Source organism: Sus scrofa, chromosome 10 (assembly GCF_000003025.6).
Source record: "Sus scrofa isolate TJ Tabasco breed Duroc chromosome 10, Sscrofa11.1, whole genome shotgun sequence".
NCBI classification, from domain to species: domain Eukaryota; kingdom Metazoa; phylum Chordata; class Mammalia; order Artiodactyla; family Suidae; genus Sus; species Sus scrofa.
Window position 1 is genome coordinate 64,838,637 of NC_010452.4, and position 23,361 is coordinate 64,861,997.

The 23,361-nt window shown below is 55.1% G+C and overlaps 1 protein-coding gene across 1 annotated transcript in view; it reads right to left on the bottom strand.

Moving 5' to 3' along the window:
* Positions 1-20,482, bottom strand: part of PFKFB3 (6-phosphofructo-2-kinase/fructose-2,6-biphosphatase 3) — an 82,804-nt gene extending 62,322 nt beyond the window's left edge. Inside the window, exon 1 of the mRNA XM_021065031.1 lies at positions 20,086-20,482. Within this exon, the coding sequence (XP_020920690.1) occupies positions 20,086-20,101 (16 nt within the window). The 5' untranslated portion in view covers positions 20,102-20,482. The remainder of the gene's footprint in view (positions 1-20,085) is intronic.

Genomic DNA, 23,361 nt, shown 5'->3' on the forward strand with positions numbered 1-23,361 from the left:
GGCAGGGCGGCGAGCACCTGCAGGCTCCTCCCGGGCCTCCCCGCCGGGAGACGCCGCAGAGACCCGCCCTCCGCCTGGCCCTCCTTATCCCACGACCCCGGCCACCTCCATCCCCAGAGTCAGGGGCCGGGAGGTGTGTCCTGGGCGGCGGAATAGCCGCCCCAAAATATGCCTCTTGGCATAAGGGTTATTTTGAGCTGGTTATTTTTGCGAAACTGCGGACCCGGGAGAAGCTTCGAAAACAGAGAGGCTACCCTTTTGTAAGGGAAATTTACATTAGAAAGGGAGCCTGTTCCTCACCTTAGAGACTTGGCTGTAGGGCGGGGTCGACACCACACTTTGTTAATGACACCTTTCCTCTGCCACCTCCTAGTGAATTGCTTTCCTCCCCTGGGAAGGCCCCAGACCCCTTCCCTGTGCTTAGCTCAGGAGGGTGTATAAGCCTCAGCTGCCCGGCAGCCTTTTCACGTCCCCAGATAGGGATCTTTGTGGGTTTAAGACCTAGAAGGGGAGAGGGAAAATCATCTTTCCTCTCCTTTCGGTTTGTACGAGGGAAACGTTGACATCCAGTCCACATAGGCTTTTATTCCTCCGTCTTCACTGCCCTCTGCCACCTTCTGCTTTGAGATTACCTAGGATATTACCATAACTCTTAAATAATTAAAACTAAATATTTTAAATTATGTTATACATATTTTAAATATTTACAACTAAACATTTTATAGTCGTTATAAATATTTTAAAATTATACACCAGGAGTTCCTGAAAACTAATCTAGGTTTGCTATTTCATTATTCACTCCTCTTCCTTGTATCTTATAACGGTAATTCTTTATTTCCTCTGGGCTTCCTGCTATTCTGTCAGATAACCTCCCTCATCCATGGTCCCCCTTCACTCCCAGGCCCCCACCCTGCCCGAGGCTCCAGGGTGGTAACTTTTCTGAATCTTTGCCCTCCTAAAGGTATCCATTTTACTCTCGTTTCACTGGCAGATTATATACTAAGTACAGGATTCCAAGGGGAAAATATTTCTTCATTTTCTCCTAATGTCTGCTTTTGCCGAGAGCTCAGCTGCAACACTGAGACCCCCTCACCCGTGTAGTTGACTCACTAAAAGCCACCGGTTCAGCTCAGTTCAGCTAAATCTACGTCTGCTGGGCAGTCCACCAATCTTTCTTTTTTCTTTCTTCCAACCATCCAAGTTTCAGACGCCAGGCGCTCTAGCTCAGTGCTCCAAGGACATCAGTGGGTAAACACATCACCTGTGGATCTTGGGGAACTGGGGTTCTGTTCTAGTCACGCCAGGGTGAGGCGTGGTCTGCATCTCTAACAAGCCCCCCGGTCAGGGCCATGGGGACCACGCCCTGAAGCAAGGCTGCAGCTGCCGCCTCTTCATGACACTTTGACCTCAGCTGTGATCATTCATCAGCCCTACACGTCTGACTCTGTGTCCTGTGTCCGCTGCGCACTCTGTGTCTTGATGGTTCATACATGTTACACTTGCGGTTTCTCTTCTGATGCTGGTTTTCCTCACATATTTTTTTTTCTTTTCCTTTCTCCTCCTTTTTAGGTGCTGCCTGTGGCTTATCTGCTCCTGTGACTGGGGATGAGGACAAGCCTGCTGCTCAGAGGGGCTGGCAGGCATGGGGGTTCTACACCTCGTGCCCCAAATGTTTACCTTCAAAAACCCTCCTTGTTATTTGCAAAGGCGTATACAGGCGTTGTGAAACGACTGGCAAATACAGAAAGAACATAAAGTATTTGCTAATTTTGTTTTCTCCGGACCCCCAGCTATGCAGATGTTTTTTTTTAAGGCCCCAGAAGACGTGAGATCAGCCCCCGGTTGTGCACTGGATTTATGATCGACGCACTGCCATCGCTCGTGGGGAACCAGACAGTCATCCCGAGGGACTTTGTTTTCTAAATTAATCATACCAGGAAAAAGGAGATTCAAGATTTTTTTTTTTTAAATTCCCAGAAACACCATAAATATAGCACGGGGGGAAGGAAAGGAATAGCTCTCCGGCCCTGGACAGGAAGGAGAGAGGGAAGGGTGGATTTATGATTTTTATTTGTCTTTTGAGGGCCACACCTGCAGCATAATGGAGGTTCCCAGGCTCGGGGGTGAATGGGAGCTGCAGCTGCCAGCCTACAGCACAGCCACGGCAACACAGGATCCTTTACCCGCTGAACGAGGCCAGGGATCGAATGTGTATCTTCGTGGATACTAGTCAGGTTCTTAAGCCACTGAGCCACAAAGGGCACTCCCAGAGGAGCCACTTTATAACTGACTTTGAGGAGAGCAGATTCTGCCATTTCTGTTGCGGATCAAAGAACACGGTGGACGTTGATTACGAGGAAGTTCAGTGAGTCACAGAAAAGGTCTCTTGAAACCTAGGCCTCCTTCTGGCCAGTTCTGCTGTCATTGAAGCATCTAGTGTCTCCTCTGTCGCAGGAGGCCAGCGAGGCCTGTCCTGTCCGTTTGTCCCACAGACCCTGCAGTGGTTCTCGAACTTTCAGGAGGAGGCGTCCCCTTGGTGGCTCAGGAGTAACGAACCCGACTAGGATCCATGAGGATGAGGGTTGGATCCCTGTCCTCACTCAGGGGGTTATGGACCCAGCATTGCCGTGAGCTGTGGTGTAAACTGCAGATGTGGGCTTGGGAACTTCCGTGGGCTCTGGGTACGGCCCTGAACAGACAAAATAATAACAGTTGAAATGAAAAAAATGAAAAAGAAGCATTTGCCTTGTTAGAAGGTGAGCCGTGAAGGAGCGAGGCAATGGAGACCAAACCTCGAGGCGACACCCCAAAAGAAGGCATCAGAGCTGATTTAGAGCCATCGGAGTCAGCAACACCCGAGACCTCGAGGCTGGGAGCTCCCAAGCCGGGCAGCTGCAACGCCCAGTGACTCTGGAAAAGTTGCCAACCTTCCAGGCTTCTGTTCCTTCCTCGGCAGTCAGGCTCCCCACAGTATACCTTCCCTGCTGTCGCTGTAAGGGATGGGAGGAGAGTCTAATGCAGTGTAAAACTGTAGTCAAGAATACAGACATTGGGAGTTCCCATCGTGGCGCAGTGGAAACAAATCCAACTAGGAACCATGAGGTTGCGGGTTCAATCCCTGGCCTCGCTCAGTGGGTCAAAGATCCAGTTTTGACGTGAGCTGTGGTATAGTTTGCAGAAGTGGCTCAGATCTTGTGTGGCTGTGGCTGTTGCGTAGGCCAGCAGCAACAGCTCCAATTAGACCCCTAGCCTGGGAACCTCCATAGGCTGCAGGTACAGCCCTAAAAAGACAAAATAATAATAATAATAATAAAGACATTGAATCCAGAGGAAACCACGACTCTCACAAAGATACATGCACCCCTATGTTCATTGCAGCACTATGAATAGTAGCCAAGACGTGGAAACAACCTAAATGTCCACTGGCAGAGGAGTGGATCAAGAAGATGTGATTCAGACACACAATGGAATATTACTCAGCCACAAAAAAGAATGAAATAATGGCATCTGTAGCGACATGGATGGACCGAGAAAGTATCATACTAAGTGAGAAAAGTCAGACAATGAGAGGCAAACATGATACCACTTATATGTGGAATCTTAAAGGATACAAATGAACTTATCTGCAGAACAGAAACAGACTCACACAGTCTCTGAAAAACTTATGGGAACCACAGGGGACAGATGGGGGGAGAGAGGGGTCAACTGGGGGGCTGGGATGGAAATGTTCTAAAATTAGGTTGTGGTGGTGGGCATCCAACTGCAAATATAATAAATTTCATTGAATTAAAAAATAAATAAATTGAAAAGGAAGCCTTCCTACACTGTTGGTAGGAATACAAGTTGGTGCAGCCGCTGTGGAAAACAGCAAGGAGATTCCTCAGAAAACTACATATAGAACTACCATAGGATCCAGCAATCCCACTCCGGGGCAGCTATCCTCACAAAACCATAATTCAAAAAGATAATGCACCCCTGTGTTCACGGCAGCACCCATCACAATCGCCAAGACGTGGAAACAACCTAAACGTCCATCAACAGACAAGTGGATTAAGAATATGTGGTACATATGGAATACTACTCAGTCATGAAAAAAATGAAATAATGCCATTTGCAGAAACAGATGGACCTAGAGATTATCATACGAAGTCAGCCAGGCAGAGAAAGACAAAAACCATATGATATCCCATATGTGGATCTAAAATATGACACAAATAAACCTACCTACCAAACAGAATTAGACTCACAGACAAAAAGAACAGACATGTGGTTGCCAAGGCGGAGGGGGTGGAGGAGGGGTGGATTGGGAGTTTGGGATTAGCAGGTGCAAAGTATTATATATACGATGGATAAGCAATGTGGTCCTCCTTACAGCTCAGGGAACTACATTCGATATCCCAAGATAAATCATAGTGGAAAAGAGTATATTAAAAATGTGTATGTACAACTGAATCACTTTCTGGCAGGAATTAACACAACATTGTAAAGGAACTACAATAAAAAAAGAAAGCAACCAATCCAACAGCCTGAGAGATGAGAGGATCGCGGGAATCGCAGAGAGACCCGCTGGGAGTGATGATTCAGGTAACTCTTCATTTTATGAGCAAAAGAACGAAGCCCCAGAGAGGGGGGGTGACATCAGAGGACAGATAGAGACATCACAGGACTGGAGCCCAGGTCCCTCCCGCCCGCCCAGCACGCTCGCCCAAGTTCCCTGAGGTCTCCCGGGGCAGCCCCCAGATCAGGGACCTTGTCCCCACGGCCCCGCAGCTGGTCCCCAGGGAAGAAGGACAGGGGTGTACTGGGCAGGCAGGAGTCCAGATGGAGCCTGGAGCCAGGTTCCTCCTGGTCACTGTCACCTCGACAAGGACTGTGAAGGCTGCATCTTCCTGCTCACCCAGAAAGAGGAGACTAAGCCTCGTTTCTCAAAGGCTGACAAACCAGCTGTCACAGACACAATGAGTTCTTTTTGGGTTTTGGTCCTGCTCTCCTGAACTATTATTCACCTATTTATTTACCTTTATTTATTTTACTGTTTAGGGCCACACTTGTGGCAGACAGAAGTTCCCAGGCTAGGGGTGGAATCTGAGCTGTCGGTCTACACCACAGCCACAGCAACACAGGATCCAACCCATGTCTGTGACCTACACCACAGCTCATGGCAATGCTGGATCCTAACCCAGTGAGCAAGGCCAGGGATCAAACCCACAACCTCATGGATGCTAGTCAGGTTCTTAACCCGCTGAGCCATGACGGGAATTCCCTCACCCATTCAAAACCATGCAGTTCAGTGTTTCTTAGTATATTCAGACTTGTGCAAACATGATTCTAGAACTTTCCACCCCCCGGGAAGAACCCTCTGGCTGTCTCAGCCCCCCTTCCCCCTCCTCTAACCTCTAGGCAACCTCGAATCCACTTTGTCTCCATAGATTTGCCTTTTCCAGACAGGAAGTAATGGTGATATCACACAATCTTTTGCGAACAACTCGACTCAGTGTATTTTTCAAGGCTCATCTGGGCTGTGGCCTGTTTCATTTCTTTTTATTGCCGAAGGGAAGTTCGCTGTGTGGATACACCACATTCTTCATTATCGCATCCGTCCGCTGACACTGGGTGGCTGCACCTTTAGGGGATTGTGAGTAGTTCTGCTCTGAGAACACGCGAGTATCTTTTCATTTTTCCGGGGCGCATTCCTAGGAGTGGAACTGCCGGGTCCTAGGGGTGGTGAAGCCTTTGTGTAAAAAGTGCCCGAAGGAGTTCCCACTGTGGCTCAGCAAGTTAAGAACCCAACACATACTCATGAGGATGCGGGTTCAATCACTGGCCTTGCTCAGTGGGTTTAAGGATCTGGCGTTGCTGTGAGCTGGGGTGTAGGTCACAGACACGGCGTGGATCCTGTGTTGCTGTGGCTGTGGTGTAGGCCAGCTGCTGTAGCTCCAATTAGACCCCTAACCTGGAAACTTCCATATGCTGCAGGTGCAGCCCTAAAAAGCAAAAAAAAAAAAAAAAAATTCAAATATATATATATATAATAATATAAAAAATAAATAAAGTGCCTGAGGAGCTCCTGCTGTGGTGCAAAGGGATCCACTGTGTCTTAGGAGCCCTGGGAGGTGGGTTCGATCTCTGGCCCGGCACAGTGGGTTAAGGATGTGGCGTTGCCACAGCTACGGCAAAGGTTGCAACTACCAGAGCCTGGGTTGATCCCTGGCCCAGGAGCTCCCTATGCCACGGGGTGGAGGAAAAAGAAAGTGCCTTTGCCTACAGCCCTGGAGGTGGGGGAGGGCGGCCAAGGAGGGTGGCAGGGAGGGGTGAGGGCTCTTGGCTGGGGGGCAGGTGGGGTGCCCCCGAGGTTTGGTGGGAGTCGCTGCGGGAAGCTGGGGGGCAGGGGGATATTCCGGGCAGGGGAACCACATCTGCAAAGGCCCCACCGTGAGGCCAGAAGGAAGGAGCAAGAGGAACCAGCGTCAGGGGTTGGCGATGAGGCTGGAGAGGTGACCACACGCCTCTCACTTTGGTTTTAACTTCTTATTTTGACATAATTTTCAACTTACAGAAAAACTGCAAGTTGCACAAGGAATGTCCATGTATTCTCCACCCAGATCTGCGAATTGTTAACACCTGGCCACATCTGCTTTGTCCGTCGAGGGGTATCATTGCTATTTAATGACTATTTAATACTAATATTTTAGATATACTAAATACCATATATAGTATTTTTTTAAATTTTTAAATATTCATACTTGTCCCCCCCTGAACCCCGAGGGTAAAATCTGCCCCACTTCTTAACACTGCTACGGGTATTACCCAAAAGCAAAGATGACGGCCTGCATGCATAACCCAGGAGAACCATCAAAGCAGGAAATTAACTCACATACGGTACAGGCTCCAAATGAACTCGGCGGATGGGCCCGGTCACGTCTACAACCCCAGGCAGGACCACACACCACATTCGCAACCGTGTCTCTAATCGGGTCCCTCTAAGAACTCAATACGCAAAAGTACCCACTCCTTGAAATGGACCCTCCAAGTTAATTTCATTTCTCTGTTAAAACTCAAAAATAACTGATAATAATACAACTGACAACATAACTGTTAAAACTTAAATATAACTGAATTTAGAATTTTTAAACCGACCTTATGTTCTAGGTTTTGGGGGTGTTTTTGTTTTTGTTTTTCTTTAGGGCTGAACCTGCAGCATACGGAAGTTCCCGGTCCAGGAGTCAAATCAGAGCTGCAGCTACTGCCACAGTCACAGCCACGCATTATCAGAGCCACGTCTGCGACCTACACCGAAGCTCATGGCAACGCCAGATCCTCAAGCCACTGAGTGAGGCCAGGGATCAAACCTGCATCCTCATGGATACTAGCTGGGTTCATAACCCACTGAGCCACAGCGGGAGCACCTATGTCCTGTTTGATGGAGGGTGACATTGGGTCCTGGGTTAGCATCCTCTTCCTGCCTCGCATCCACTTCATTTAGAAAATAAGACAAAAAAAAAAAAAAAAAAAAATGGAGTTCCCGTCGTGGCGCAGTGGTTAACGAATCCGACTAGGAACCATGAGGTTGCGGGTTCGGTCCCTGCCCTTGCTCAGTGGGTTAACTATCCGGCGTTGCCGTGAGCTGTGGTGTAGGTGGCAGACGCGGCTGGGATCGCGCGTTGCTGTGGCTCTGGCGTAGGCCGGTGGCTACAGCTCTGATTCGACCCCTAGCCTGGGAACCTCCATATGCCGCGGGAGCGGCCCAAGAAATAGCAACAACAACAAAAAAAAAGACAAAAAAAAAAAAAAAAAAAAAAGAAAATAAGCCCTCCTGCAGGCACTCAGGGCAGTCCAACTGCCCCCAAATGATTTTATAAACCACGGAGCTTGGGAGCGGCTGATCTTAGAGCTTGGGAGCCGCTGATCTTTTTTTTAACAAGTAGGAAGGAAAATTCCTCTTGGTGCTTTTACGATTTGGGGACATCCGTGTAGAGAACCGGGTTAATCCTAACCCTTGGTTCATCTCACGCTTTCACCACTGATCCCTGAATGGCTTCCTTCTGTGTTTCTTTGTTTGTTTAAATGATTAATAATAGACAACCAGGAATCCATCAGCCCATCGACATCTGAAGTACCGACTGATCAGGTCTGTCTGTCTCTGCCTCCTCGCACAGAGAAGTCAACCATTCTCCTGACTCATAAAGGAAATACTATTTTATTCCTTAAAAGCCTATTGTTTCCTTTTTGTTGTTTCAATTTTATTTTTTTAAAGTATCTGACTGTATCCAATGTTTGGAGGTTGGCTTGTTTGTTCAGGGCCACACCTGCAGCATATGGAGGCTCCCAGGCTAGGGGTGGATCGGAGCTGTCTGCTGCTGACCTACACCACAGCTCACAGCAGCGCCAGATCCTTAACCCACTGAGAGGGGCCAGGAATTGAACCTGCATCCTCATGGATGCTAGTCAGATTGTTTCCACGGAGCCACGACAGGAATTCCAAGATTTTTTTTTTTTTTTAAATAATCATGGACAACCCGGGGGGCAGCTCTCTTCAGCGCATAGCTCATCCAGATTGCCGGAGAGACTATTCCACGAGGCGACTATACCAAGAGTGAACGCACGCTTCTCCTGTGCCTGTGCTTTGGGTTGTTTCAAGGAATTCCAGGCAGATTTTTAAGGAATGCCATCTGCACAGGCATTTCTCCCAGTGACACACCCAGGAGTGACACCAGGTTACAGGGTGTTGCCTTTCAACTTGTCAGGACCATTCGAAACTCCCAGGCACTGGTACCCATTGCCACGCCCCCTTGTGATCCACGTCTCCCCAGCACTTGATACCGTCTTGGGACCTCACGACGTCCGCCAGCAAAGAAGGCTTCAAACGGAACCTTCCTTCTGCCGTGATCGCCGCCTGCATTTTCCTGAGCAGTGAAGAGGCAACATTTCCTTTCTCTTTTCCTGCTGCCTGATGTTCAAAAGGTTTTTACCAGCCATTACTTCTCTCTAACAAGCGCCAGAGGCAGAAAGCCAGCCGCAGACACACACCAGCCCGTCCCCTTGCTGGGCACAGCTGGTGTCCAGGAGTGTGGATGATGTGTTTACCGTCAGGTGTGTATTATTTATTGGGAAGCGTCCAAAAATGAATTTGTCAAAGTTTCATAAGGTTAAGAAGCCCACTTCCTCTCAAGCAGGCGTGGCCACGTGACCTTTGGCCGCACGCAAGTGACTTACATGAGAGCGTCTCTGTCATCCAGGATGCGCCCCCAACATGACTGCAGCTGGAAGTGGGTTCCGGGTTTTTCCCCCCACTGACATCTGGGAAGTGATGTAATAACAGCCACCATGAGTCATGGTGAAGTGGATGCTGGCTGACACATTTTCATTAAAAAGGGATGACGTCTGAGTTTTGGATGTGCAGATTCGGATTCCTTTGCTGTTCTTACAGCAAGTGGATGATAAAATGCTTACTCGGATTTTCTAGTAAGTCTGTTGGCAGAATCATTTTGAAACATATCTTCTGTACTTTCAAGCCTGTATCCCAGGGCCATAAATTTTTTTTTCTTTTCCTTTTTAGGGCCACAGGTGCAGCCAGTGGAGATTCCCAGGCTAGGGGTTGAATGGGAGCTGCAGCTGCCGGCCTGTGTCACAGCCACGGCCACGCAGGATCCGAGCCTTGTCTGAGACCTACACCATAGCTCACAGCAACACCGGATGGACTAGCATCCAAGAGGATGTGGGCCAGGGATCGAACCCACGTCCTCTCGGATACTAGTCGGGTTCCTAACTTGCTGAGCCACGACGGGAACTCCCCCATGGCCATCAAATTAACTTGGATTCTATTTGTTGTTAACACATGAATGAGGTTTTCAAACCTATTTCTCTGAAGTGAGGCCACCTAGCTGTCGCCAAGCCTGGGGCATGACAGTTGGCTGGAGGGTGACCCAAGGCCCAGTTTGCCTAGGGCGAGGAGGTGGCTCAGGACTGTCAATGCTAAGCCGGGGAAGACCCATCGACGCCGGGCGTGCTGGTCACCCTGCTGGGATGCTGGCTTGGTGGCTGGTGGTGGGCTGCGCGTGTCCAGGGAGGCTCCCCAGGGTGGGCTTTTCCTTCTGCACCCACAGCGGGGCCTCCACGGCCTCAGGAAACTGAGGAGCTGAGAGACACTTCATTGATGCTTCAGGTCTACTGACCCGGAAACGCTGGCTGCGTGGAAATCCTACCTACTGCTTCCCTTCCAGCATGGACACTCTTGTGCCTGGGGCCACACGGAAGCCACGAGTCCCCTGTGTGGGTCAAGCCTGATTAGACCTGGAAGCCAGTTTCTTCTTACAAGAAGCATCTATCTGGCAACTGGCCCAGAGCCTGACAGATCTTTGCAGAGGCCACCTGCCAAGTCCCAGGGCTTTGGACCCCTCTCGTTGTCACTCAGCACGACAGAGCCCCCAGGCCCTCCGTGACCTGTCCCGCGCCGGTGGTGGGGCTATTAAAGAGCCAGTCGGTGTCCTCGGCATCGTCACAGCTCAGCCAGGGCGCAGGTCCGGAGCTACCCCAACTGTCTCTCTCGGTCTCTCTCTGTGTCTGCCTCTGTCTCTCTGTCTCAGTCTGTGTCTCTCTGTCTCTCTCTGTGTATCATTCTGTCTCTATGTGTGTGTCTCAGTCTCTCTGTCTCTGTCTCTCTCTCACCCGCATCTGGTCCATCCACAGAGCCCGCGGTCTATACATTCCGACCAACCACCCCAGCCCCCTGCATGGTGCCCCCGGACCCCACCGCTCACAGGGCCACCTGCACACACTCCCTTGGCCCCTGCAGTCTCGTCCTGGCCATGTGCTGTACAGAGGGTTTTATAAAATAAAGCGAACTCATGCCTCGCCTCTGCCAAACCCTCCCACCTCATCTCGAGGCCTTCCGGCAGCCTCAAGGACCCCCACAACCCCCACTTCCTTTTTTTTTTATTATTTTTTGCTTTTTAGGGCTGCACCTGCAGCACATGGAGGTTCCCAGGCTAGGGGTCAAATCAGAGCTATAGCTCCCAGCCTACACCACAGCCACAGCACCACGGGATCCGAGCCACATCTGGGACCTACACCCCAGCTCACGGCAACACCAGAGCTTTAAACCCCCTGAGCAAGGCCAGGGATCGAACCTGCATCCTTATGGACACCAGTCGCGTTCTTTTTCCCGGCGCCACGATGAGAACTCCGACCCCCGTTCTGAACCACGGTCCACACTCGCTCCCGGCCAGCCCCCCGGCCTCCACACTCAGCCCCTGTGGCCGCAGGTCACTCGCCACCCGCCACCGGACACGCTGAAGACACAGCACGGTCCGCCTCCAGTCCCTTCAGTCTCGGCCCAGAGGACCTCTCAGTGACAACCCTGCCATCCTACTTGAAGCAGCCCTGCCCCTTCTTTGCTGTGTTACCTTCCTCCTGGCACTGGCACCACTGGTCCCCACTGGACACGCACTGCACCTGCTCCCGTCTGCCTGTCTCCCCGTCAGAATGGACGCCCACGAGGGCAGGCGTCTGTTTCCTTCCCGTCTGCATCCTCAGCACGGGCCCCACCCCTGCCCCACTCGGCGCCGAACAGACATTTGCCACGAGGTTGCAGGGCTTGTGGAGGCAACAGAAGTCACATCGGGGGCGGGGGGGGGTGTCGGCAGAGGCAGCGGGGCCGGCCCCCAAGGTCTCGCCGTCTCTTCTCAAGTTCCTTAGCCGTAACCCACCCTTTCCTACATTCCCCAAAGGCTTATTTTATGATGTCCCCAGAGAAAGTGGCCCTGCACATGGCTGTGGTGGGGGGCCCCCCTCCTTTTAGGCACATGCGCGGCTTCCTCCCACAGTGCCTGGCTCAGAAACCACCCCCACACTGCACCTGCACCGCCCAGACGTGCCCCAGACCCTCAGTCACACCCAGAAGCTGAGCCGCCAGGGAGCCTGGGAGGTGCAGGTGAGGCCTGCCTGGCCTCGGAGTTACAAGAACAGCGTTTTCAGGAGTGTGGCTCCCTCCGCACTCATGGTTTTGAAATGGGTGTATTGCAACCTGCCCAGAGTCTTTTTTTTTTTTTTTTTTTTTTTTGGTCTTTTTGCCATTTCTTGGGCTGCTCCCATGGCATAGGGAGGTTCCCAGGCTAGGGGACTAATCGGAGCTGTAGAAGCCGGCCAGCGCCAGAGCCACAGCAACGCGGGATCCGAGCCGCATCTGCGACCTACACCACAGCTCACGGCAACGCTGGATCCTTAACCCACTGAGCAAGGCCAGGGATCAAACCCACAACCTCATGGTTCCTAGTCGGATTCGCTAACCACTGTGCCACGACAGGAACTCCCAGAATCTCTTTCAATGAAACGGAACAGACGGGACACGTCCGGCTGCCCTCGGTCCTCAGGATGGGCATCGTTTCATGAACCGTTCTGTCCGGGCATCAACCCAGAACCATTAAGTCAGAATTTCTGTTGCATCAGACTTTTTTCAAAGCTCCCCAGTCAACCCGAATGTGCGGCCAGAAGTAAGAAGCGGTGCCCCGGTACCTTCCGTTCCCGGCCAGCATCCAGCCATCCCAGCCCAGCCGGCATGGGGCCAAGGGGTCACAGGAGCAGTGACAAGGGCATCAAAATGCATCTTTCTGCGCTCAGGACCTTCCTCCTCCCTTCCTGCTTCAAAGCCCGTCCTCCCCCCGGGCACATCACTAGCCTCTGGGTGACACGAAGCCGCCTCAGGGGAGGCCTGCCTGAAGCCACCACTGGGGTGCAGTAGGCCAAGCTGACGGTCACACCACCAAAGAAGTCACTCCAGGCATCGCCTGCCTGGTCCCTGAGCCAGACACCCCGCTCAGTCCCTGGTCACCAATGCAGCCAGGAGCTGGACACGCCGTTCAAGGCCAATGGGATTCGGGGGCGGCCTCCCTGGGTCCCCTCTTACTGTTGTCCCTCCACCAGCCAAGTCACCAGCAGGAAATTTCAGAACTGTTCCCTGGAAGGTGTGACACCACGAGCAACTTTTGTGTTCGCCTCTGCAGTTTTCCGCATTTTCCATTTTCCAAGCTGCTTGCAATTGAACGTACACGGAAAACACTAGGGTTTGTTTCTGTTCCCTTTTTGTTTTCTTTTTTGGCCGCCCCACAGCCCAGGCCAGCCATCAGATCTGAGCCATGGCTGTGACCCACCCAGATCCTTTATCCCCCTGGGCTGAGTCCCGGCGCTGCAGAGACGCTACCAATCCCGTTGTACCACAGCGGGAACTCCCATCTTTTTTTTTTTTTTTTTTTCTTTTTAGGGCCACACCCGCAGCACAGGGAGGTTCCCAGGCTAGGAGTGGATTCAGAGCCACAGCTCACGGCAATGCTGGATCCTTAACCCACTGAGCGAGGCCAGGGACTGAACCCTCGTCCTCATGGATACTCGTCGGCTTCTTAACCTGCTGAGCCACAATGGGAACTCCCGGTTTTTTTTAATGATTCAATGTAGCTTTATTTTTTAAATTTCTTTTAGAGTGGTCTTTTTGTCTCTTCGTTTTTTAAGTTTGATTGACATATGGTTGATGTACATCGTCGTGCTCATTTTTGCAGGCCTTCCATTTTTGAAATCCGTGAATTACGCCGCTCCCCTTGGCCACCCGTGAAAGTGGACGGCACGGTCACTCTGCTGAAGTTGCACACGGGAGGCCCTGCCACGGAGGATGCCTGCAGACTCTGGGGCGACGCGCAAAGAGGGCGCGGCCGTGAGCTCCCTGCAGGACACACACCCAGGATGACGATGACCTGACATCACGGGCAGGGCCCAACCGTGGTACCCACAGAAGGGAACCGTGTGTTTTCATGGAAGCTGGGCTCTAACACTGACCTCCTTCTGGCCCAAATTTCAGTCCTAAGGGGACAGCTGGGGGGGACATAAAGACCCCAGATCACAGGCCCAGGATGCCTTCACTACCACTCGCCTGGAGCTGCTCGGGGACAAGGCAGGGTGCCCGGGACAGTCAGCCAAGGAGCTCAGGAGGGGAGGCCCGGGCACCTGTGGGACCAGTGTCCCCGCAGCTGGGACCCAAGCATCTCTGGGCCGGAGCTGGAGGGAATGTCAGCTCACCCTCTTCGTTTCCAGACGGGTAAACTGAGGCCAGTGCTGTCCAGGCAGCCTTGAGACCCAGCCCGTTGTCGTGGGCACAGAGGATCTGCCGCCACCTGCCTGGTCTCCGGGCACCCGGCCAGCGCTGTCCCCTCCAGGCACACATCTGAGCCCTGGTGAGAGCGTGTCCCCACCCTCCTCAGATGCTTCCCACGTCACTCCTGCCACCCGTGGTACCTGCCTGAGCGCTCGGAGTGGTCCTGACAAGGGCGCACCAACACCTAGCGAGCAGCATCTGCATGTGCCGACAGGCTCCTGCAGGAGGAGTGGTCGCATCTCCGCGGTGGTCGCCTGGGGCCTTTGCACCCAGTGCACATGTTACAGAAGGCCCGGGGCTCTCCTCACACACCTCAGACCTCAAGCCCTGCCAGCAGCGGGTGGGTGGGGGCTCCCACTGCTTCCCCCACGGCCTATCCCCTCACCCCACCCTTCCTGGGTTTCTCCCTGGACTTTGTTTTTTGTCTTTTCAGGGCAGCACCTGCAGCCCATGGAGGTTCCCAAGCTAGGGGTCTAATTGAAACCGCAGCTGCCGGCCCCCACCACAGCCACAGCCACGCCGGATCCTTAACTCACTGAGTGAGGCCAGGGATCACGGATACTAGTCAGGCTCCTTACCACTAAGCCACAGTGGGAACTCCCTCTCCTGGGACCCCATGATGTCTTTCCAGTGTTCATTTTAGCCAGCTCTCATCTAAATACGGCCCCTGGGAAGGAAGGGGAGGCACAGCTGTCCTGCCTCCCGCAGGGCCCTGGTGCTGCCTCCCACACCTCCAGGCATCAGCTGCCAATAAGGAGGAAATGGGCAGGCCACCCACGGCGCTGGGACGGAGGTGGGTACCCTGCCGGGAGAGTCCTGTGAAGTTAAAGGAGATGCACATTCTTTTCGCCGCAGCGGGTGGAAGGGGGGAGATGCTTGAAGGCTTCGCCCCCACATCCCCTGGGCACGGGTATTCTCAGCTCTACAAGAGGAAGCGCCCTGCCTGCAGGGCCCCCAGGTCCACCCAACGCCCCCCCAACCCCCGTGTGCTCACAGCACAGCTACCACTGCTGTGGCTTAGAACCTGATATTGCCCCCAAAGCAATGACTTGGTCTTGTCTGTACCTTAAATGACCTGTGGCAGGATGACATGCTCCCCCAGTGACCAGGGACCTGACCCTCTTGCTCTGGCTCAGCAACTACCCACTGCAGAGGGCAGTGGAGTTTGGGACAAACGAACCAAGCACAAGGATTTATGAAGCATCTGCCACCACCTGCCCGACAGAAAGATGAGACACGGATCCAGTCCCAAATCAGGACAAATGGACATCCAGGAAGATTCCAAGGGCAAGACAAGTGAGCTCCTGCGGGAGCCCCATCTGCCTAGACTGGATGGAACACAGAGCAGAGAAGCCTTGAACTTGAGCGGGGCCTGAGGAATGGCCGGAAGCAGGCGTGTGTTCCACGTGCATGCGAATGTACAGAGAGGGCCAGCAGGCACCTGGCACGTGAGGCTGGGCCCTGGGGGAAGAGGGAGCGGGAGGGAAGCACAGGTGTGAGAGCACAGGGCCAGCCCCCCTGCGTGGCCGCTATGGGACCCTAAGGACACCGGCCACGGCAGAGGACGCACGTTAAGGAATCACGGGAAACTGTTAGCCTGGGAAGCCGCTGTCAGCAGGGGGCTCTCAGGATTCCCAGAAGAGGGGCAACCTGGACACCGGATCCTGATGGAATCGGGCTGGCTGGGCCTGGTTGGCAGGGTGCCAGGCCCCGAGAGGAGAGGGTGCCCCAGATCACAGCCTGCCTGTGGGGCCCACGGTGCCCGCACAGCACGGGAACTGGGGGAGGGACAGAAGGACCAGGGCCAGCCGGCCTCCTGCAGAGTGCTTCCAGCGTCTGCTCTCTGCACCCCTGCTGGGGACACAGGAAGGAGAGGTCCCAGCATGCGTTCAAAAATGCTAACCTCACTTCGAGGGTGTCCCCGCTGCCATGGGCGCCTGCCGGAGCCCCCAAGGTGCGGCCTCCCTGCCATGTGGGACTTGTTTTGGCCTCCGTGCCTGGTTGGGGACAGGGCAGCTCCCCATGCAGCTGTGGCCTGACGTCTGGCTGGCCTGTCATCTCCACAACACCCAAATGGACTTATGAACCCAGCACCTGACAGCTGGGCCACCGGACAGAGGGGAACAGCGACTGTCCCCACGGAGGCCCATCCTTCTGCCTGCATCTCTTGGCCTCGGAAGTGCCCGGCATCTAGTCTGCCTCGCTGCTCACGGCACCAGCAGGCTCACTGCACTGCAGGGTCTCAGCCTGAGACTCAGCATCCCCGCCCCATCCCGCCCCCTCATCACGGATGTTCCTGCAAAGACAGAGCCTTGGTCCAGCTCTGCGCAGCGCACAAGCAGACAGCTGTACACGGGACATCTCTCGGCCTCACTGTCTCCACCATCCCAGAGGCAATGACAGCCCCGGGGACACTGTGAGGATAAAGGGTCACAGCAAAGCACTGAGCACAGCACTTGGGAGGGGGTCCCGACTGGGAGCTGGTTCCTCACTGCTCTGTCATCGTAACCTCGGGCCCCCGCCCATCCCCTCTGCAGGCTGGATGCGTGGGACTGCGGACCCTGCCATCTGAAGACACATTTTTCAGCTTCTCCACTTGAAAGAGGCCTCGAGAATGTGGCCAAGGCCCCAGGCTCTGAACAGAGCAGCCCCAGCTCCCTGAAAAATCACCGCCTAGCCTGCCCTGAAAGTCCTCCAGACAGAAAAGTGCCCGGCTTTCCAGAGGTGACCGGCCCGTCCGTGACCTCCCCCGGGTCCCACCGACGTTTCCCCGCCCCCCCTTTGTTCTCACGACACGGCCTCACATTCCACTTCTTACTCAAGCCCATCTCAAGACGCCAGTGACTCAGCCAAGGGTCCGACTCTGTTCCCCAGCCCAGCACCACCACCTGGCACCACCCAGGAGAGAGGCCAGTGCCCATGTGAGCACAGACACGGTGCTCGCGTCTCATCCCCACGGAGAAGGGCACTGCCCAGCATCCCAGCCCCAGCGTCACCCCACTCAGGTCACATGGGCTGAGCTGGGGAGGTGTAACTGCAGGGAGGGAACGGCAGAGTCTCTCGTTCACCCAAACCCTGGGGTGTGCCTGGCCCAGAGCAGGTGCTCGACCTCGAGAATGAACGAATGAATGAATGAAGACAAGAATGAATGAGTGAATGATGTGCCATCACTGAACTCTGCCCTAATGAAATTCAGCTCCATCGATCGAGCCCCTCCCACAGGCGAGGCGCAGCACAGGTACCAAACATCGGCTGGTGATCAGCTTGTCCCTGCAGATCCACCGTCCACTAAGGGCCAGTCCACCCAGCTCTGGTCCCAGCGGGCGGCCCTGCACGCACACCCCAGGCTCCCTGGCCCTCTTCTGCCCGTGCCCTGGGGTCAGAGGTCTCTGCAGGGCCACAAGCCACCTGCGGCCTCTAGGGAGGGTCAGCCCAGATCAGACCACCGGCTCCAGTGACAGCTCGGTCCTCAAGCCTTGAAGCCCAGGGTGATGCCGCCCAGCTTTTGCAACGTCCCTGTGGTTTTCCTCTCTCCTGCCCGCACCTTGGTAACAGACCCTCAGCAAACTCTTCTCAACTTGCCCAACAGGAGCCGCCTATTTCCTGCCAGGCGCTGACCGAGCTGATCCCCAAGACATGGAAACAGCCCGGGAAGGGATGCCGCAGCCCCTTAACCTTCTAGTCGTTAGCTGCAAGGGATCCTTCTCCATCTGGCTTCTCTTCGTGTGGGGAGAGAGAAGCAAAGCCTTTTCATTTCCCATCTTTTTTCCTTTTTTTTTTTTGGCTGCACCAGTAGCATGTGAAAGTTCCCGGTCTGGGGACCAAACCTGCGCCACGGCAGCGACCCACGTCCCTGCAGTGACAATGCCGGACCCTTGACCCACTGCACCACAAAAGAGCTCCTTAAATTACTTTTTTGAATGGTTAATATATTCGGATGATTCAAAAAAATTTTTGAAAGTATAAAAGAGTGTGGGTGTGCGCATGTGTGTGTATTTAAGTCTCCAGCTATGGGACAGTTTCAGGGATGGGGCGCCATGTCCCCCTCCACCTCCAGGCAGCTCCAAAGGACCCCTCATCACCGTATTGAACAAACCGGGTCTCAGCCTAACGCCCACTTGCTGTGTGTACTTCTGTACAGGGTGCCACAACTCAGTGCAGGGCGGAAGTTCTGCCTGGGGCTGGAAGCCCTCCAGAGCCCCCTGCCCTGGCTCACACCAAAGCTTCCAGAAAACCCAACAATGCCCATTTCTCACACCCTGGACCCTTCAGGAAGTACCATTCATGGAACGGAGGGGCAGGGTTTATTTACCTCTCCAGGCAGCAGTGTTCAGATCAGAAAAAAAAAAAAAAAAAATCAAAGCTTAACCCGCTCAGCTGCTGGCAGACGTTTTGTCCCGAGTGGTGTGACGTCTCTGTCACAGAGAGAACCCTCCATACCTCAAGGTTTGATGAGCGCCCAGGCGCTTCAGCCTGGCTCCTGCAAGAGGCACCCCAGCGCCCTGGCACGTAAACCAGAGACGTTGCCTCCAGGGACCACAAGGACGGAGCAGATAAACGGCGATTCATACTGCAGCTGAATGAGGTCAGGTGGGGATTTGGGAGACGTCCAGCGACGAGGCGGCTCCGTTACGTGAGGGATAATGGAGCCATTCAGGACGGTGACTTTGGGACCAGACGTCATCAGCTGACCGAGGACCCGACAGAAGCCGTCACCCTCTCTCTGGCCCTCCCCACAGGGACTGCTCCTCTGTCCCTTCACAACCAGGGCCTCCTAGTGACCCCTTAGCAACCTCCGTTTCTGGGACAGAGACCAAGAGGGAAATAGGTTCACCTGAGGATGGATCTGGACAGAAGAGGAACGAAGAGGTGGCCAGAACGGTGGGCTGGAGGCAGCCGGAGAAGCCACGCAGCCAGTCGCCGGTACCCAGCCGCCCCGTCTGCGCCGGTCACCTGTACTCAGCCGGGGGTGGGGAAGCCTTGGGTCCCAGTGACAATGGGTCCCCCTAGCCCACGCCCCTTCCAACACACACAGAAAAAGCCAGAGGAGTCAATCAGACGGCTCGGATTGGAATGTAAAAAGAATCCCCTCCATCCTGGGCTCCGACTTGAGGGTGACCGGGTCCCCCACCAGCTCTGCAACGCCCTGGGCGCAGCAGGGCCTCCCTCACCCTGCCCGGAAAATGGGGCCATGGGAGCATCCATCCGTCTGGGGCTTCTCCGGGTGCAGGGGAGCCGGGCCTGCGGGGGGCCAGGTGGGGCCCTCCGCGCGGCGGTGGGCACCGGGAGGAAGGTCTTGCCTTGCAGGCCCGCCCACTTCACGTCGCCTGCTGCCCTGCGCAGTCTCACCCGCCCGCACAGAGCGGTCCTCGTTGTGCGGATGAAGAAACTCAGGCTCTTGTGGTTAAATGATTTCCCGAGAGTCAGAAGGTAGAAAAGGGCGGGGGCAGGACTCGCGCTCTCATCAGCGCGCAGGCCGGCGTCGCCCCGACCCCACCCCGCGCCCTCCAGTCCCTCCCGGAGACTCGGACCACCAGCCGAGCCGGGACCCACGCTGCGAACCCCCTCCCCGCCCACATCGCCAGTCCTCGGGCAGAACGCGATTCCACCTGATTCTCAGAACTTGCTGCAGCGCGAGCCGGGCGCCTTCCCAGGACCGCGACCCGCGCCCGCGCTCCGCGCACCGCCCACCGCAGCCCGCGCTGCGCACCGGCTCGCGCACGTGGGACCCGCCGCCGAGCGGCCCGAGGGGGTGATGCCGGGTCATAGGGGCGACGCGGAAGGAGAGGGGCCGTGCGGCGCGGCCGGGGACCCCGCGGCGCCCGGGCTCGGCGTCCTCCCGCCCGCGCCCGGCTCCGGCCCCGGCGCAGCCCCGCGCGCGGCGCGGGCACCTGGCCCGCAGGTCTCCCGGCCCCCGCCCGGGCTCGCTCCGCGGGGACGCCGCCTACCTTTCCGGAAGGGCATCGCGGAGGGGCGCTCCCAGCGGGGCCGGCCCTGCACACCGAGGCCGGGCGACGTCCGAGTGCCAGTCCCGCGGCTCGGGGACGTCTGCGGGTGCCGGGTGCTGGGCGAGGGAGGGGGAAAGGGACATATTTGGGCAAAGGCCGGCGCGTCACCGGCGGAGGGAGGAACCGCGGCGAAGCGGGAAGCGCGGCCCCGGGGCGGGCCTCGCGGAAACCGCTTAACCCCTGCGCTCCCGGCCAGCCCGCGCGCTCGCAGCCTCCCCGAGGTGGCGAGACCCCGGCGGGCACCGGAGTGGCCCTGCCTCTCCAGACGCCGGGAAGCCGAAAGGAAGCGCCTTATTAGGGAGAAAGCCAGCTCTCTCCGACGCCCTCGGGCGGTTCGGGGACTTCATCCCTGGAAGAATTGGGGGAAGTTTATCCCATTTTAATCTTTTTGTCCTCTGGCACACCAGACTGTCCAAATGGCGTCTTGACTTGAATTGAAATTAAATGAGGGCTGGAGGGAGAACCACGCACACAGCTCACTACATATGTCCAAAGATAACGATGCTAGTAGGACTTGAGAAACTACAGCCCAGAGAAACAGGGAAGGGGGTCACCCCTACATCACTGTTCATTTTGCCTACCAGCACCTGAGAAAATGGTTTATCATTTGGTGGGTTCCGACATCTGGAAGGCAGGTCACCCTTCTAACTGGGTAAGAGTTAATTCCTTTGAAAAGTGCTATTTCATGTTGCAGTGGGAAGCAATGATTTTAGGACAATCTCCTGATCTAACATTTAAAAGTATCCATGCAAATAGCAATTGGCCCACTTTCTGGATAGTGGCGCGGGGGGGGGGGGGGGGGGGGGACCCATCCAGTCAGAGCCAGTGGTTTGGGTTTTTTCATCTTTTCTTCATCAGAGTCAGTTTCTTAGCGTGCTATCTTTGATGGTTAATAGTCCCACCTGCCCCCACCCTCTTTTGAAGGCAGAAGGAAGTAGCCATGGGGGTCTGATAGCATCTTGGCAGCTGGCTTGGGATCGTGGCCCTGGGGGAGCCTCCTGGAAAGACACGGTTGTGGGGACACAGCCGGAGATCCGGATGGTGAGCCCCCATGCGTGTGGGCGTCCATCTGCCTGAGAGCAGCAGGAAGCCAGGGACTGGGGGAGGTGTCCTGGATCGAATGCTGGGAGCGATGGTCAGCTCGCTCTGCCCTCCTCCCTGCCACACCCATGTGCCCAGTGCACGCACACTTTACTCCATGGACTGAGCTGGCACGGAGGCCAGATAAGGGGCACTGGACTGCTGTGAGTGACGCTGGAGCCTGAGGACCTGCACTTTGAGATGGCCAGGCCTTTCGTCCTCCCCGTTGGCACCTTTACTGCCCTGTGGACTCCTATGGCTGATTGGGATACAGTGAGAACCACATGTTTGCTCTCCTGGCACGTGGCTCCTAAGACCTTGGCCATCTCTGGAAGGATCTCTATGCTAATGAGATGACCAGTAAGCTGGGGGCCCTAGAAAGATTCAGGATGGGCAGCCGGTGGCCAGAAAGACCAAGCATGATTAAAGGGTTGGAAGTTTTTACCCCACTGCCAACCTCCTCCAGCCCCCCCAAGAGAGGAGAGGGGCTGGAGATGAAGTTCAATCACCAAAGGCTAATGATTTGATCAATCACAGCTACAAAATGAAGTCTCCCTAAAAACCCCACCGGGACGGGGCTGAGAGAGCTCCCGGGTTGACAGATACATGGAGGTGCCGGAGGGGGGAGCACCCAGAGAGGGTAGAGAGGTGCCGAGTGCCTCTCCCTCTCACTCCCCCCCCCCATTCTCCCCATCCTCTCCCCGGGGCTGCTCCTGACTCGCCTCCTCGATAATAAACTGCTAACAGCGAGTGGAGCACTGTTCTGAGGTCTGTGAGCCGTTCTACCAAGTAACTGAAGCCGAAAGGAGGGGGTTGGAGGGAACCCAGACTTTGTAGCCAAATTGGACAGAAAAGGGGACCCTGGGAAGTGCCTGCAATGAGCACTTGAGGGGGGGCTGAGCCCCTAAACCTTGGGGTGTGGGCTCGAGCCAGAAAGTTTGAGAACTGAGCTGGAGGGCAGGACACCCAGCGGCTGTCCAGAGCTGGAGAGGTGGCTGTGGCTAACCCGCCCTCGTGGGGGCACACGGCTGTGAGTCAAAGCGGTCGAGACTCAGGCCGCCCGATCTTTGGGCTTTGAGTCTAACCCTGTGGGGAAAGGACACAGGACCCCTGAGTCTGGGTTTCCATCCCACTTTCAGAGAGCCGCCCTCTCAGGTTTGTGTGCTGCTTGGTAAATGATCCTGAAAACATTTGTTCTTTTCACCGCCATTCAGAGTCAGCCGGCAAGGACTGAAGTGAATATTGAATCAAGAGGGCTTCTGCTCGGCCCTTGCAGAAGGGGCGAAACAGCCCTGGCAAGTTCACGAGCAATAAGCATTCATGGCCAAGGACTGGCTGAACCAGGCTCATCGCGCCAGCACTGGCTCGGGAGCCAGGCCGGGGCAGGGTGGGGGCAGGAGGGAGGGATTTGGCACTCTGGTTTTCAGAAGTGGAGGAAGATTGGAAACAATTTTAAGTTGAGAATTTAGGAGTTTCCATCGTGGCTCAGTGGAAATGAATCTGACTAGTATCCATGAGGACGCAGGTTCAATCCCTGACCTCGCTCAGTGGGTTCAGGACCCGGTGTTGCTGTGAGCTGTGGTTTAGGTTGCAGATGCGGCTCAGATCCAAGTTGCTGTGGCTGTGCCTTAGGCCGGTGGCTTCAGCTCCGATTCGACCCCTAGCCTGGGAACCTCCATGTGCCACGGGTGTGGCCCTAGAAGGCAAGAAAGCAAGAAAGGAATTTATTCCCAGGCCCTGTCAACAATATAGCACGAGTCATAAACCAAGTCGTTTCATCAGTATTCGCCGAATGTCGGTGGGTCTGCTGACAGTTCTATGCACCATCTAGTGGACTATTGATTGAGCGCTGCTGTTCTCCTGAGAAGCTCTGGGTGCATCAAAGCGGTGTTTGGGAAACCTCGCCTAATTGCCAGAACCACGAGGAAATGCCAGGGGTTGCCTGGCCAGGCTCAAGGCCTCCTCCAGGCCCCGGTTTACCATCAGCATAGCATGGTCGCCATCAGCAGCATAATCTGGTCACCTCATGTCCTGAGGCCAGAGGTCCTCTTGCAGGCGGGAGAGGAAGCTGGAGCGCTGGTTACACCGATGGTGGAGCCTCAGCCCTAGTCTCCGATCAAGGCTGGCCACGGTTGG